At 56.6% G+C, this 14783-nt stretch overlaps 1 protein-coding gene across 1 annotated transcript; it reads left to right on the top strand.

Annotated features, from left to right (window-relative positions):
• The first annotated feature begins 431 nt into the window (after window positions 1-431).
• Window positions 432-12427, top strand: UBXN6 (UBX domain protein 6). Its single transcript, XM_007951051.1, has 11 exons — window positions 432-514; window positions 4099-4262; window positions 4657-4721; window positions 5609-5737; window positions 9271-9368; window positions 9974-10049; window positions 11122-11206; window positions 11365-11584; window positions 11659-11789; window positions 11899-12047; window positions 12299-12427. Exons 1-11 carry the CDS (start codon window positions 432-434, stop codon window positions 12425-12427), a joined length of 1329 nt encoding a protein of 442 aa, XP_007949242.1.
• Window positions 12428-14783: the final 2356 nt, after the last annotated feature.

The raw sequence follows: 14783 nt of genomic DNA, 5'->3' as shown, positions 1-14783 counted from the left end.
ACCGCCCCCATGCCCTTTTAGCACGGCTGGAGAGCCAGGGAAGGTTATAGAGGATTACAGGGCAGCACTTTCTCCGAGAGGGTTAGTCCGTCTACCCCTCCTTCTCCTGGCATCGTTGGGGGGACGCTGTCAAAGGCGCCCAGTTTGAGTCTAGCAAGTAGCGCGCTCGTCGCCCCTGGCAACAGAGTCTGGAAAAACCACTGAGACCAGCAGGAGAGTGCAGAGCGGTCGGCCCAAGCCAGCGAATCGCTCAGAAGTGGAGAGGCGCGCCTGGCCTATTGTCACGTGGGCGGCTGCGCGAAGGCGGGACTTCCGGCTGCGCGGGCTTTTCTTTCCGGTTGTTGGTTCCTGCCGGCCCCTCCCAGATTGGGCCCTGCGCCCCCCCCCACCCCGCGCCCCCGCGGCCCCCTGCCGCCGGGCCCCCTGTCATCATGAAGAAGTTCTTCCAGGAGATCAAGGCAGACATCAAGTTCAAAAGCGCGGGGCCCGGTCAGAAGCTTACAGAGTCGGTGGGGTGCGTAATGGGCTCAGAGGCTTGCGGCCTAGGGGGCGGGAGAGTGGCCTGAAATCTCCGGAGCTCGGGGCGCGGAGGGATGACGAGAGTCCCAAGGCCAGAGCGGTGAGGAAGGCGGAGCATGAGGGGGCGGGGTTGGGTGGGCGTGTGGGGGAAGGGCAGTCCTTAGGGGGCGGGGCAGGACTGGCTTGGCTGGAGGGGCGGGGCGCGCTGGGGTCCTTTATGGAGTCGGAATGGTTTAGGGGTGTAGATGGTCAGAAAGTAGGGGCTGATTCTGGAGAAACAAGTACAACTTGGGTCACGAAGAGTCGATGTGAGGGTTAGTGTCTGTGGAAGTAGAGGTTCAGGGCCATGGTTCTGGGGTGCGTGGCAGGACGGGGGTGGGTTGGTGGGGAGACCAGAAAGAGTCTGGAAGTCTTGACTGCACTAGGCCGTTGTTGGAAGGGTTGGTGGTGATGTGGGAGATGTGGGGGAAGGTTTGGGGGGAGGGCGATGGGGGGATCTGGGGGAGACTGTGAGGAGAGAGACCTGTGTGAGGAGATTGGAGGGGAGATGAAGGGAGGCAGGATGAAGATGCCCGTTTCTGTGACTTATCTGGGGAGAACTTGAGAAAGAAGAGCGTTGGGTGAGGGGCTGGGGCTCGGGAGGAGATTGGAAGGTGGTCAGATTGAGGAAGGGAGCCTCTGAGGGCTGGTGGGCCATCAGGTGGGATGACACAAGGGAGTCTGGGGGGACAGGGCTTGCTGCAGGGGGCTATGGAGAGGGTCGTGGGGACTGAGAGGGTGGGTATTGTATGAGGATTGACTGAGGAAAGATGTCATCCTGGGGGGGGGTCCTGAGGAATAATGGAGGCAATTGTGAACAGGTGGGGGATGGGAGGAAAGGCAGAAAGACTGGAGGGAATGGAGAGGCAATGGGGATGGGTGAGGATGTGGGGCGGGGGCCACATCGAGGACAGTGAGTCATCAGTCACAGGGATTGGGGGTGCCAGGGGTTCTTCAGAGGGCACGCTGAGCGGGCTGAGCAGGATGTGGGAGGCCCATGAGGGCCAGGTCTGTGAGTAAGGGACGAATGACACGTCTGTTGTTACTTACCAACTAGTCAATTCTGACTCATGGTGACCCTACGTAGGGACAGTAGTATTACGTAGGGTTTTTGAGGCTGTGACTTTTTGGAAGCAGATTGCTAGATCTTTCTCTGGGTGGGTTTGAACTGTCAACTTTGTGACTGGTACCTGAGTGTTTAACTGTTTGCACCACCCTGGGACAAAACCAGGGTGTCTGGGGAGAGACATGGAGAGCAATGGGCAAGACAAGGTGGTTCACTCATTTATTCAAAAAGTAGTGGGTGAAGAGGGGGCCAGGACAGCTGGGACTGTGTGTGACAAGGGGATGGGGCCTGGGGGTGATGGCTGAGTCAGACTGGAGACCTGGTGGGGGTACTTAAGGGCAGGGATATGCAGATCCAGGCTGCTGTGACTGGTCTAGACAAGACGAGACTCGACGACTTGGGCGGTGGGGATGCGTGAGCTGTGGTGGACGGGCATGCCCAGCTCCCCAGGCTCCTCAGGGGTGGAAGGAGAGGTCATGTCTGCTCTGCCAGTCTCCTCAGAGGTGGACGGGCAGGTCTGCTCTCCTGGGGTTCTGGGGTTCCCCAGGGCTGTATGGGCAGGTCTGTTCTGGGCTCCCTCTCTAATGGGGCCAATGGAAAGAGAAGCCATTGTCTAGATCATAAAGGATCAGGTGGTGCTCTCAAGACCAGAAGAAGGAATGATGAGGGTCAGGTCAGAGGTGGAGAGGACTGCCCTGGGAGGGCTTCTCTGAGGAGGTGACACTGATGCTGGGACCTAGGTGAGGTGAGAGACTTGGATCAAAACCTCCTCCTTCTTTCCCCACAGCAGCCTAGACCCCCTTCCCTCATCCCACCCCCAGTGGAACATTCGGGTGTTTGTGGGAGGGCAGCCTGGAGACTATGTGGATGGAGGGGGGTGTCAAGGATTGTTCTACATGTGAGGGAGTGCTTCCTGCAGAAGCATGGCAAGCCCTGGCTAAGGGCTCAGGAGGACCCCTCTGGCTGTCCTACAGGGGGCCCTGGGGGGAGTATCATAAGTGAGGTATTCTGGGAAATGCAGTGTTTATAGGAAGATTAGAAAGCAGGCTGGGCTTGGGTGGGCATCCACACTTACCTTTTCTTCAGCTGCAAGGAAAGGGTAGGAGCTCTGGTAGCGTAGTGCCTAAGGCATTTTACTGTTAACCGGAAGGCTGGTGGTTCAAACCCACCAGCCATTCCTCGGAAGGAACACTGGGCAATCTACTTCCATGGAGATACTGCCTCAGAAACCCAAGGAGGGGTCACTATGAGTCGGAATTTGACTCAACAGCAGTGAATTTGGTTTTTTGAGGCAAGGACAGGAGAGACAGGTAAAGTCAAGGTTGCAGAAAGAGAAGTGAGGTGAGGGGTGTGACCCAAGAGCTTGACAAGGTTCTGTGGATGCATGTAGCACAGATGATCTGAAGGGCTGGGTCTGGAGCAGAAGGAAGGCAAGGCTGAGGAGTCCGGCCAGGCGAGGGGAGGGGCCTCTGCCAGAAATGTTCAGGGCCAGCCATGTTCATGTTCATGGCCATTGCCCAGTGGGTCAGGCAGCCATCCCTATAAAACTGAAAACCAAAGCCATGGCCATCAAGTCAGTTCCAGCTCAGGGCAAGCCATGTGTTACAGAGTAGAACTGTCCCACAGGGTCTTCTTGGCCATCACCTTTACTGAAGCAGATCACCAGGCCTTTCTTCTGCAGTGCTATCGTGTGGGTTCAAACCACCAACCTTTAGGTTAGTAGCTGGGTGCCATTGGTGCCACTTAGCTGTCCCTCAGGTAGGGATAGTGACTGTCCTTCTTCTACAGGACATAGGACAGAGTTTAGGTTAACAAGGTCTCTGAAACGTACCTCACCTGTGGCCTGTGTGGTGTAAGGTGGCCAGTGACTGTGGTTCCATTGTTGGCTGACCCCCACAGCCTGCCACCACTGTCATGTGACCAGAGCACGTTGCCTGTACGTCGTGAGTTTCTCGTTTCTGAAAAGGGGGTCTGAAGACCTCCCTCAGAGGCTTGTAATGAAGCAAGAGCAAGGTGAGTCCCACCTGCACCAGGGCCAGTGTCTGACACACAATAGGCGCCCAATAAATGAAGTCATGTTGTGTTTGTTGTAGATAGTAAGAGTGAGCCCCTAATGGAAAGGAGAGAGGCGGAGGGAAGATGGTGTCTCTGAGTCTGTCAGTTCCTTAAGATGTTAGGATGCTTTTACACGTACGTCACTGTGACCCTTGCCTTGTGGGGCTGCTGATACCCTTGTTTTATGGATGGGTGCTCTGAGCCAGGCTGGGTGCAGGGCTTACCCAGGTCCAGAGTTGGAGCGTAGCCCCAGTCTCCCGCCTCCAGGGCCTCTGCCTGCAGTGGGAGTGTCTGCTGGCCGTGGGGGGGCCTGGAGAGAGGGGTGGGTGGTGGAAGGCCGACTAGTAGCTTTCTTGGACACCACATCAGCCTTGCTGGCCACCTTCAGAGAACACTTACTGTCCTCCGTCTGCCCCCAGGGAGAAGGCCCCCAAAGACAAGCCCAGCCAACCAGCTCTCAAGCAGCCCCGTCAGGGCCCCACCAATGAGGCGCAGATGGCGGCGGCGGCGGCCTTGGCCCGCCTGGAGCAGAAGCAGCCCCGGGGCCGAGGCCCTATATCACAGGATTCCATCCGGAACCAGGGTTAGCGCTTTCCAGTTCCCTGACCCCCGCTTGGCTCTGGGTGCACACGGGGACCTGACACTGGGGTGTCATAAGGTCACAATCACAAGAGGGTCTAGAGTGGTGTGTGCAGGGGAGGGAGGGGCAGGGGCTGATCTAGCAGGGGCAGGGGTCAGGGAATTTTCCTTGAGGGAAGGCGATGGAAGCTGAGACTTGTACAGGAAGAGCAAGTGGTTGGTGGAGTTGGGGGCAGGTGTGTGGTCTGGCTGAGGGACCAGAAGTTGACCTTCAGGGTCAGGGTCTGCGGAGGGGCAGGCCTTGTGAATGCGTCCAGCACGTGAATGGGGTCTCCGGGCAGGCCAGGGGGCTCCCACATTGTCAAATCTCTGCCTTTCCCTCCTGTTTCTCCTTCTAGTGAGGAAGGAACTTCAAGCAGAAGCGACCGCCAGTGGGAGCCCAGAGTCCCCAGGGACCAATGTGGTAAAAGCCTGGGGGTGGCCAGGGTGGGAGCATGGGCCCCTGCAGAGGGCCCACCTGGTATCTCGCTGTATCAGTCTAGTTGGCCATTTCCTCCTTATCAGCCTCGTGCTAAGAGCACCTGATGCTGGGGGAGTGGGGGGACAGAAGACCCATCACGGCCACCTCTGCCCTTGGACCTTGAAGGTGGGCTGGGGAAGCCCTATCTTGAACGGTTGGTTGAACATGGTGTCGCCCGAGCCTTCAGGGTTCAGTACCCAGTGACGTCCAGCTTGGGTTCCTCCCTGGAGCCTCAAATTGTGGGTGCTGTTAGAGCTTCCATTTTTCAGAAGAAAAAACAGATTCAGAGAGGTAAAGCCAGCTGTCCTTAGTAGGGCCAAGACTGGAACCCCAAAGCCAGTCACCTCAGCACTGCCCTCTGCTGCCTGCCTTATTCAGAGGCAAGAGGCTTCATGGAGATGGGTATAATGGGGGGCCTTCCTGTAGGAGGCAGGCTCCAAAGGGGAGAGAGATGGGAGTTGCAGGCAGCTTGGCCAGTGCGGACTCACTGCATTTATAGAATGGAAGGGGGCCCTAGAGATTGCGGCGCAGGGCAAGGTCAGGGCTTGCCCAGGGTACCTGTGAGTCAGCAGGAGCTGGGGCGGCATGTGCGCGGGGATCAGAAGCTGCTAAGTGCTCTGTGCTCCTGACCTCGTTTGATCTGGAGGTCATCCCATATAGAATCTTAAAAAAAAAAAAACCCTAAAGGAGCTCTGGTGGTGCAGTAGTAAAACGGCACGGGGTGGGGGGCTTCGGTCGCTGGGCCCAGGGCTCCCACGGCTCATCGGTGGCAGAGGTGGGATCAGGGAGTCTGGCTCCAGGGTCTCACCCCGACACACCTTCACCCCCAGGTCTCTGAGCCTAGAGAGGAAGGCTCAGCCCACCTGGCCGTGCCCGGAGTGTATTTCACCTGTCCGCTCACGGGGGCCACCCTGAGGAAGGACCAGCGGGATGCCCACATCAAAGAGGCTATTCTCTCGGTGAGCAGTGGCTACATGTCCCCCAGCCCACATCCCCAGGAAGCCTGGGTCCAGGCCCTTCATAAAGTCCTATGGTATTTTATTATGTTTATTTATTTTTTGTTTGCTTTTGTTTCTGTTTTAACGTCTTTAAAGAGGTCATGCTTATATGTGGTACAGGAATGAAAAGGTACAAACGAGTCAGTGAGAAAAGCCACTCCCCTCTTTGGAGGAGTCCAGGCCCCTTTTCAGAGCTGCTCAAGTACAGGTGGACCCCGACTTAAACAGGGCTCCATTCCAGTGACTCTGTCTGGGTTAGTTCTGAGTCAGTCGAGTATCTTGTTTTCTTGGTTTTCATTATTGTTGCCTTTTATCAGTATCTTTATAAAGCTGGCAGTGTTTGAACTGTCAATCATAATATCAAACATCTGCGAATGATAACCTCAGCAAATGACACTCTGCAACATGTTACCATAAAATGTACAAAAACACAGACGATTGTGAGTACAGGTCATTGTAACTTGAGTACGACTCGAGTAAGTTGGGGACTCCCTGTGTATACACCTCTCCGCCACTTGGTTTTGTTTTACGTAAAAATTTATGTACTGTTTATAGCTAACTTATAAACATGGAAGTATTAGTTCAAAAAGAGCTTCCATGTGAGTTTTTTCTTTCTGAGTGTTTGGAAATAATTTCAAATTTAAACTAATACTGTAAGAGTGATACAGAGAACATTGGATAGCTTTTATCTGGAGTATCAGTTTCCAGTTGCTGTAACATATGATTGTAAACATAGTAGCTTAAATAACACTGAAGTTACCTTCCAGTTCCCAGGGTCAGAAATCCAAAGTGGGTCTCCCAGTCAGGCTGCCCACAGGGCTGCACCCCTTCTGGAATCTCTGGGGGAGGGCAGGGTTGTGGGCATGGCTGAATCCCTCGGGAGGATCCAGGGCAGAGACCATTTCCTGGCCTCTTGAACCTTCTAGAGGCTACCCACACCCCTTGCTTTGTGGCCCCTCTTCCATCCTCAAAGACTTAGGAGCTGAGTCCTGAGTCCTCACGCTGCCATCTCTCTGGTTCTCTGTCTTCTGCATCCCTCCTCCCCTTTCAAGGACCCTGGTGATTACACAGAGGAGCCTTGGTGGTGCAGTGGTTAAGTGCTTGGCTGCAAACCTGAAAAGTTGGCAGTTTGAATCCACCAGCTGCTCCTTGGGGGAAAAAGGCATGGTGATCTGCTTCTGTAAGATGACAGCCTTGGAAACCCTCTGGGGCAGTTCCACTCTGTTCTCTAGGGGCGCTGGGAGTCTAACCAGTGTAACTGGTGGTCCTCCACGGGCGTCTCCCAATTCATGCTCCCACCAGCACTGAGTGAGAAAGTGCCCCCACCATTCACTGTTGGTTACCAAAGGCCTTTATCTTTAACCCAGTTAATGGGTGAGAGTCGGACCTCAGGGCGGTTTTAATTTGCGTTTCTGTCGTTTTGGGTTAGGTTGACCGTGTTTTCATGTAAGAAGGCACTTTTTGCCCCCTTTTCTGTTGTGTGTGTGGCCTCTTTCTTGGTGACGGATAGCTAGCTGTATGTCTTAAGGCATGTAGCCTATGGTCTGATGAGAGCTGCAAATACTTTTCCCCAGTTACTTATTTTTTTTTTTTATTCTGATTGTGAACACTTTGCCACGTAGGAGATGTTTATCTTTATGTGATTGAATTTGCCAGTCTCACAGCTTCTGAGTGTTGTGTCCTATTTAGGCAGAGTACTCTCTAAGATAATTCTCCGTGGCTGCTTCTAGTACTTCTCTGATGTCTCGCTGTTTCATTTGTTTGCTGTGTTTTAATAACATCCACAGCCAGAAGCCATTCAGTGCCGAGTGTGAGAGATGCAGCTCGTCTCATTTTTTTTCTGGATTGTTACCCGGTGCCCCGCCCCCAGCCTTATTTATTGAAAACACTGGTTCCCCCCCCATGTGAAATCTGACCTTAATCACAAGTAAACCTCCCCCTCCTCTCCCCCTCCTCCTTCCCCCATTCCCAGGCCCTTTCCCCCTCTTCCCTCCCACCTCTCCTATCCTCCTCTCTGCCTTCTCCCTCCCCCTGCTCTTCCCTTCCTCTCCCTTACCCTCTCCTCTCCCCCTCCCTCCCTCTCACCATATCCTCTCCTCCACTGCCCTTCTCTCCTCTCCTCCCCTCTGCTGCTTTCTGCATGTGTCCCCCTCCCTGCCCCCACGTCTCAGTTAGTGGGCTGGTTTGGTCCCACTTTGCAGCTGAGCTTAGTCTGACGCCAGCGTAGCTGCTTGGAGGCTCACCTGTGCACTTGAGGGCAGATGTGGGCTGGGCAGAGCCCACACCTGCCCTGGAGGCTCTGAGCCCTGAGCCCGCCTGTGCCAGGCCTGGGCTGATGTAGGACTGCTGGTTGAGCTGGGGTGCCTGGGCTACCGCGCGGGTCTCCCAGGTGAGGGTTCTACTGTTACTTGAGTGGGACCAGTGTGACTCTAGGCCCCCAGCTGCTGCAGAGACAGCCTGCCACCACACAGCCCAGACTCTAGGGCTGCAGAGAGACTTCCCTGGATGTGCGGGTGGTTGCCAGTCGCCAGCCGGGAGGGAGGCTGGGCGCCATGTGATCCTAGGGTGCCCACTGCAGCTCCTCCCTTCTCCTTCCTGGAGGCAGGTGGGATGCTGGGGATGGGGGCTGTGTGTGTATGTGGGGATTACATCAGGTGCCAGGGTGGTAATTCAGGTCTTCTGCTACTCCCCCACACGTCAGCACACAGAGGGGCTCCCAACCTCAGTTGCATCCTGCCCCTGCTGCCTGTCGTTCCTGTGAACCTGGATGAGGCACTTGCCATCGCTGCTCATCTGAATCACCTTCTGGCGTGTGCCAGAAGGACTTGCAGGGCCCCAGAGGGTTGGAGGGTCGAGGGCCTGGTGGCTCTGGGTGCCACAAATGCCAAGGAAAGCTGTAAAGCCAGAGTGGGAGGCAGAGCACTGGGGGGGGGGGTTCCACCCGAGAAGTTGTGGAAACCCGGGCCTTCAGACAGTCCAGGGAAGGCTGTCCTCCAGTCCTCCTCCCGTTCTGGTGCCTGGGCCCTGGCCCCTGGACGAGGGGCTGGGCAGGGGGCAGGGGCGCAGGCTTGGAAGGACTTTCCTTTTCTCAGAACGTGCCCTTGAGTCTGCTTTGTGCTGCTGTTCTGCACGTGGTCACTGTTGTCATTACTGTCACCTAAATGGTGAGGGGACAGGCTGCTTGGCCTGCGGGCAACAAGAGTTTGTGTGTTTTTTTTTGTATAATTGTTTATTTTATTGTCTGTATATTTTAAATAGATTTTTTACCTGTTGCTGTGGAGTCAGTTCCAACCGATAGTGACCCCTGTGTCAGAGTCCAACTGGGTCCCGTGGGGTTTCAGTGGCTCATTTCTCAGAAGGAGCTCTCCAGGCCTTTCTCCTGAGGTGCCTCTAGGGGCACCTGAACCTCCAGCTTTGAGGACATTAACTGTCTGTACCATCTAGGGGCTCCTGGGGCTCAGTTTCCAACAGTTCCCCCCTCCCTCCCTCCCCAGCACTTCTCCACAGACCCAGTGGCCGCCTCCATCATGAAGATCCACACATTCAACAAAGACCGGGACCGAGTAAAGCTGGGTGTGGACACCATTGCTAAGTGAGCGGTCCCCTCGCTGAATCCTGCTACGCAGTTACCACGCCCTCACCTGCTGGCTTGGCAAGGGGCCGGGGGAATGCAGTCGTGCCCCATCCCCACTGACTCTCAGCAAGGGGCTCTGCCTCTCCGCCCTCAGTTTACCTGTATATCATAAAACAAGGGGTGTACCAAAGCAGGGGTTCCTGCTCAGGCTGCCCTTCGAGGTCATCAGAGGAATGACTGTATACAGGAGGCAGGGTGGAGATTCCACCCCATGTGGGCTTGAGCAGGTCTGGGTGGGCTGGGAGCCCCAGGCAATTGCCCTGCAGGCTCCTCCCTGGATCTAGGGGGCCCTCTGCTGTGGTGGTCAGCTCTTCTGGCTCTGTCCGTCCCTCCCACTGCCATGGTCACTGAGCTGAGACACATGACAGTTCAGTCCAGGCTGGGGGTCATGGAGCCTGGAGGCAGTGTGGAGTGAGGCCGAGGGCCTCTGCCGCAGAGCAGGCTGTGAGTGCCGGAGGCTGGCTCCCTCCCTGGGCTCTAGGGTCATGAGGTCCAGCGCTGGGTCATGTGCCACTGTCTCCCTCTCAAGGCTCTGAGCACTGTCGGTCTCCCCACCCCCACAGGTACCTGGACAACATCCACCTGCACCCCGAGGAGGAGAAGTACCGGAAGATCAAGCTGCAGAACAAGGTGTTCCAGGTGAGGCCATTGTCTGCTGGGGTGGCCAGTCAGTCCCACCAGACTTGAGGCAACGCACGCTTACTTTCGGTTCTGGAGGCTAGGTCCAAAGTCAGGGTGTTGGCAGGCCACACCCCCTTTGATGGCTCTGGGGAAGGAGCCCTCCTTGTCTCTTCCTGCTTCTGGTGGCCCCAGGCGGTCCTTGGCTTATGGCTGCATCCCTCCACCCTCTGCCCCTTTCTCCACATGCTGTCTTCCCTCTATCTGTCTCTCTTCTCCTATGAGAAGGACACCAGTTGTGTGTTCAGGACCCACCCTCCTGCAGTGTAACCTCATGTGAACCTTAGTGATACTATCTGCAGCCAGCCCATTTCCAACCAAGCTCAGGATTGCCGGCCTGGGGTCAGGACACAGTCATCTGACAGCCTTCTGTGGGGGCCAGTGGCCCTCCTGCTTGGGAATCGTGATGCTCAGCATCATTAGCAATGATGGCTGTGGTGGAGTCGATTGCGACTCCTGGTGGCTCCCAGTGCAGAGAGTAAAACTGCCCCATAGGATTCTAAAGGCGGTGACCTTTCAGAAGCAGATAGCCAGGCCTTTCTTCCAAGGTGCTTCTGGGTGGGTTTGAACCACCCTTTCAGTTAGTAGCTGAGCACTTAACCATTTGTGCTACCAGGGATTCCATCTTTCCAGTGTGTTTTGTTTTGTCTTCAGTATGAACGTGTGGGAACACCCACACTTGGGAGGTTGCACTTCAGTGCAGACTTTGGTGTGAGTCGCAGACTCTCACTGTGCCTGTGCTGCTCCTGAGATGGGTGTCTGATGATGGCCGTCAACCCTGCGTGGCTCCCTCCCCACCCCCATAGGCCACTAACCTCATTTTTGGGACGTTTGCTCCTGGCTGTGGGCTCTTGACCATCCAGGAATCCCACACCAAAGCCCCCAGCCCTTCCTTAGAAGCATGTGTCTGCACTCAGCCCTGCAGATGGTGTCCTGGGCTCTGCCCCTATCCAGAGGGTAGGAGCCAGGACAGAGGTGGGCAGGGGGACAGTGGAGCTCATGCACACCATCTGACCCCTGGCTCCACCCCCAGGAGCGCATTCACTGTCTAGAAGGGGCCCACGAGTTCTTTGAGGCCATCGGATTCCAGAAGGTGATGCTTCCGGTTCCCGACCAGGGTAAGGAGCAGCAAGGGACTCTGCTGAGCAGCGGGGTTGTCCAGAGGGGTTGGGACCCAGGGAAGCCGCAGTAGAAGGCCTGGCCCTGTGGTAGTAGTGGTGGGGGTGTCTCCCAGCGTGATGCGGGCTAAGTGGCTGACATTCATGCCATGCTACAGATGACCTTGAGGAATTCTACGTGCTGGGCGAGGCGGCCCAGGCGCAGCCGCAGAGCCTGGAGAGACACAAGGAGCAGCTGCTGGGTGCTGAGCCCATTCGCGCCAGGCTAGACCGCCAGTGCCGCGTCTTCCAGCCCTCGCCCCTGGCCACCCAGTTTGACCTGCCCAAGGACTTCTTTACCCTGACAGCAGAGGAGATCCGACGAGAGCAGAGGCTCAGGTGGGCAGGGGCCCCCGCCGGGTGGAGGGGTGGTGTGGCCCGCGGCCCCCACTGAGCGGCTCTCACGTACCCAGGGCCGACACGGTGGAGCGGCTGAGCGTGCTGCGGACCAAAGCCATGAGGGACAAAGAGGAGCAGCGGGAGATGCGCAAGTACACCTACACTCTGCTGCGCGTGCGCCTGCCCGACGGCTGCCTGCTGCAGGGTGTGTGCGGCTGGCAGAGGGGCGCCTTAGCTCGGGCCCGGGAGTGGGGTGACTCACTCTGCTGGCTCTAGCCCCACCCTGACTGTTGGCCCACCCCATGCTGCCCCAGGGACCTTCTATGCCCGGGAGCGAATGTCCGCGCTGTTTGCCTTCGTGCGGGAGGCCCTACAGAGCGACTGGCTGCCTTTTGAGCTGCTGGCCTTGGGTGGGCAGAAGCTGTCGGAGGACGAGAACCTACCCTTAAACGAGTGTGGGCTGGTGAGTGTGCAGGCCCGGTCCGGAGGTCTTGCGGACAGGCCCAGTGGGGAAGGGCACTACTGTTCAGTGTGGAGTGGCCCTGAGGGGCCGGGATGGGGAGCAGGGTGTTGTGTCTAGCTCTGAGGGTCTGGGCAGAGGAGTGGGGCAGTGTTGCTGACCAGTAGAAGCCTGGGAGCTGGGACCAGAGATGGGCTCCAGCCATGACCTGTACCACACAAAGGCCAGAGGCGAGGTTGCTGTCTCCACTGCAGGTGCCCTCGGCCCTCCTGACCTTCGCGTGGGACGCTGCTGTCCTGGAGGATATGAAGGCTGCGGGCGCCGAGCCGGACTCATGGGTCCTGAAACCCGAGTTCCGATCGGCCATGGAGAAGCTCACGTGAAATAAAGTGGGGGTTGGCTCAGCCAGGTCCATCTCTTGCTATTCTGTCACCCCTCACCCACCCTGCCCTGCTGCCTGGGCCTCCCCGCCTCTTCTGGGAGGGGTGGGCATAATGAAGGAGGTTGTTGGCTGCTGGACAGAGCCTCCTCCCTGGGAACAGAGGGGTTAGGCTTTGCTAGAGACTTGTGTGGGTGCCCAATGCCTCATGGGGACCTAGGGGGCTGCTCATCCTCGGTAGCATTTGACCCGAGTGTCCTTCCCATGGCTATTAGTGTGCTAATGGCAGACCAGGCAGGAAACTCAGCTAGGGCTCCTGGGTGCCACGTACTGGGGGTGGAGCTGCTCGGAGGAGCTGTGGCTGCTGGAGGGAGAGGAAGCCAGGCCAGCAGTGCACGGGCTGCAAGGAATTCCTTAAATATGATGCAGAATAAATAGGATATTTGAGCAGTTTCTTGGTGGTTCATTCAGAGGAACAGGTGGTGTGTGGAGGGGATGGGTGACCAGGCTTTGGCAGATTTTTGGGGGCTCAAGGTGGAAGCCTCTGGGTGGGGGTCTCAACTTCCAGGAACCTCATGTGGACTTCTCACATCACATCCTTTCCTGAGAAACCTGTGGCCCCCACTGTCCCCCACCCCTTGCCACAAGGGTCCCAGGAACCAGGTACCATGCTGGCATATAGAGGAATTACCCCCAGGAGCATCCCACCAGCCCTGGAACAATGGTCTCTCACTGTCCCACTGTCCCAGACAGAATGTCCACCTGCCCTAATCCCAGGGCCTGTGAATGTAGGGTAGAAGAATGAAGGGAATGACCCTGAGCCTGGAGCCAAGAGCCAGTCCTGAGTCACACAGGGAGTCCAGGGTCATCAGAGTCCTCACAGGAAGGCCAATCAGATGGATGCTGTGCTTTGAAGATGAAGGGGCTGTGAGCCAAGGAGTACGGGCACCCTCTAGAGCCACATCAGGCAAGGGCACAGATGGGGCAGTAGGGGATGAGCGAGCAGTTAGAGTGGAGCTTCTCATGAACTGGGCAGAACTGCCAGGAGAAGTGAGACCTGCGGCAGGTCAGTCTCTGCCACTACTGCGTTCACAGGTCTATGGGATCCATACCCCCACCCTGTGGGCCAAGAAACCAGCTGGCTCTGTTCTCTGAGGGGAGGGTGGGTATACAGGGCAAGGGATGCGCCCAGCTGTGTCTCCCTTCAGGTCTGTGGTGGGATTTGTCCCTGCCCAGAAGCGGACACTCAGCAGCCCCAGGACCAGGCTGATAGCCTCACTCCCCACTCTGGGAGGTCCCTACAGCTCCTTTGTATACTCTTGATTTCATTAAGGGCAGTGGCAGCTCAGTGGACTTCCTGCCTGCCGCGCAGAAGACCCAGATTCAGTGCCTGGCTGGAGCACCTCACATGCAGCCACCTGTCGAGTGGAGGCTTGTATGTTGCCAGGGAACAAAGGCCTGGTCACCTACTTTAACCAACCCTATGGCTCACAATGGTCCAAACCACAATTGCATCATGGGGATGGCACAGGACTGGGCAGTGTTTTGCTGGTTGTGTGAAGTCACCATGAGTTAGGAGACTCACTTAACAGCAGTTGACAACTCACTTCAACACCTGCTCTGGGGTGTGGCCTTGACCAGTAGGCTGCTCTCCCCACCTCACAGCCCCAGGACTCAACTACTGGCAGCTCTTCATGAACTCAGGAACACACTTTTTTGCTTAGCAAGAGCAGGTTGGACCAACCAGCAGGGCCAGGGAACTGTGACTTGTACTCAAGTAGTCACCAGCTGCCTCACCCAGCACTTATGGGTAGGTTTAAAGACACGAGTTGGGACAGCACCTTGGGGAGGGAGAAAGTTATGCTGATGCTGCAGCGCCAGGCACAGAGGTGGGTGGTAGTTGTTAGGTGCTATCAAGTCAGTTCTGACTCATGGCGACCCTGTGCACAACAGAACAGAGGGCTGCCTGCTCCTGCACCAGCCTCACAACTGCTGCTGTGCGTGAACCCCCATCATTGCAGCCACTGTGTCAGTCCATCTCATTGAGGGCCTTCATTTCTTCTGACGCTTTACCAACCAGGATGCCCTCCTCTGGGACCTGTGCCTCCTGATCACATGACCAAAGTATAAGACAAAGTCTACCATCCTCAGCCCCAGGGTTACAGGTGAGGAGAGACAACTCAGGGACGCCCAAAGTAGCAAGAGGGAAGAGCAGGAGAAAGGGGATTAAAAGCCAGGAAGCCAGAGAGAAGAGCAATCAGCTGAAGGGATTAGGTGAGGAGAGGCAACTCAGGCCCACCCAGAGTAGCAGGACGGGAAAGCAGGAGAAAGGGGATAAAAGCCAGGAACCCGGACAGAGG

Source organism: Orycteropus afer, unplaced genomic scaffold (genome assembly GCF_000298275.1).
Source record: "Orycteropus afer afer isolate SDZICR_OR568_19922 unplaced genomic scaffold, OryAfe1.0 scaffold00291, whole genome shotgun sequence".
Lineage (NCBI taxonomy): Eukaryota > Metazoa > Chordata > Mammalia > Tubulidentata > Orycteropodidae > Orycteropus > Orycteropus afer.
This window is presented reverse-complemented; position numbering and strand designations above follow the sequence as displayed.

What these genes read in the sequence shown, in the direction of transcription:
- UBXN6 (XM_007951051.1), top strand. Translation starts at nt 432, where the DNA reads ATGAAGAAGTTCTTCCAGGAGATCAAGGCAGACATCAAGTTCAAAAGC. An exon ending in GGTGTGGACACCATTGCTAA is followed by an intron (nt 9,369 to 9,973) that starts GTGAGCGGTCCC and finishes CCACCCCCACAG; the next exon opens with GTACCTGGACAACATCCACC. An exon ending in CCTTAAACGAGTGTGGGCTG is followed by an intron (nt 12,048 to 12,298) that starts GTGAGTGTGCAG and finishes TCTCCACTGCAG; the next exon opens with GTGCCCTCGGCCCTCCTGAC.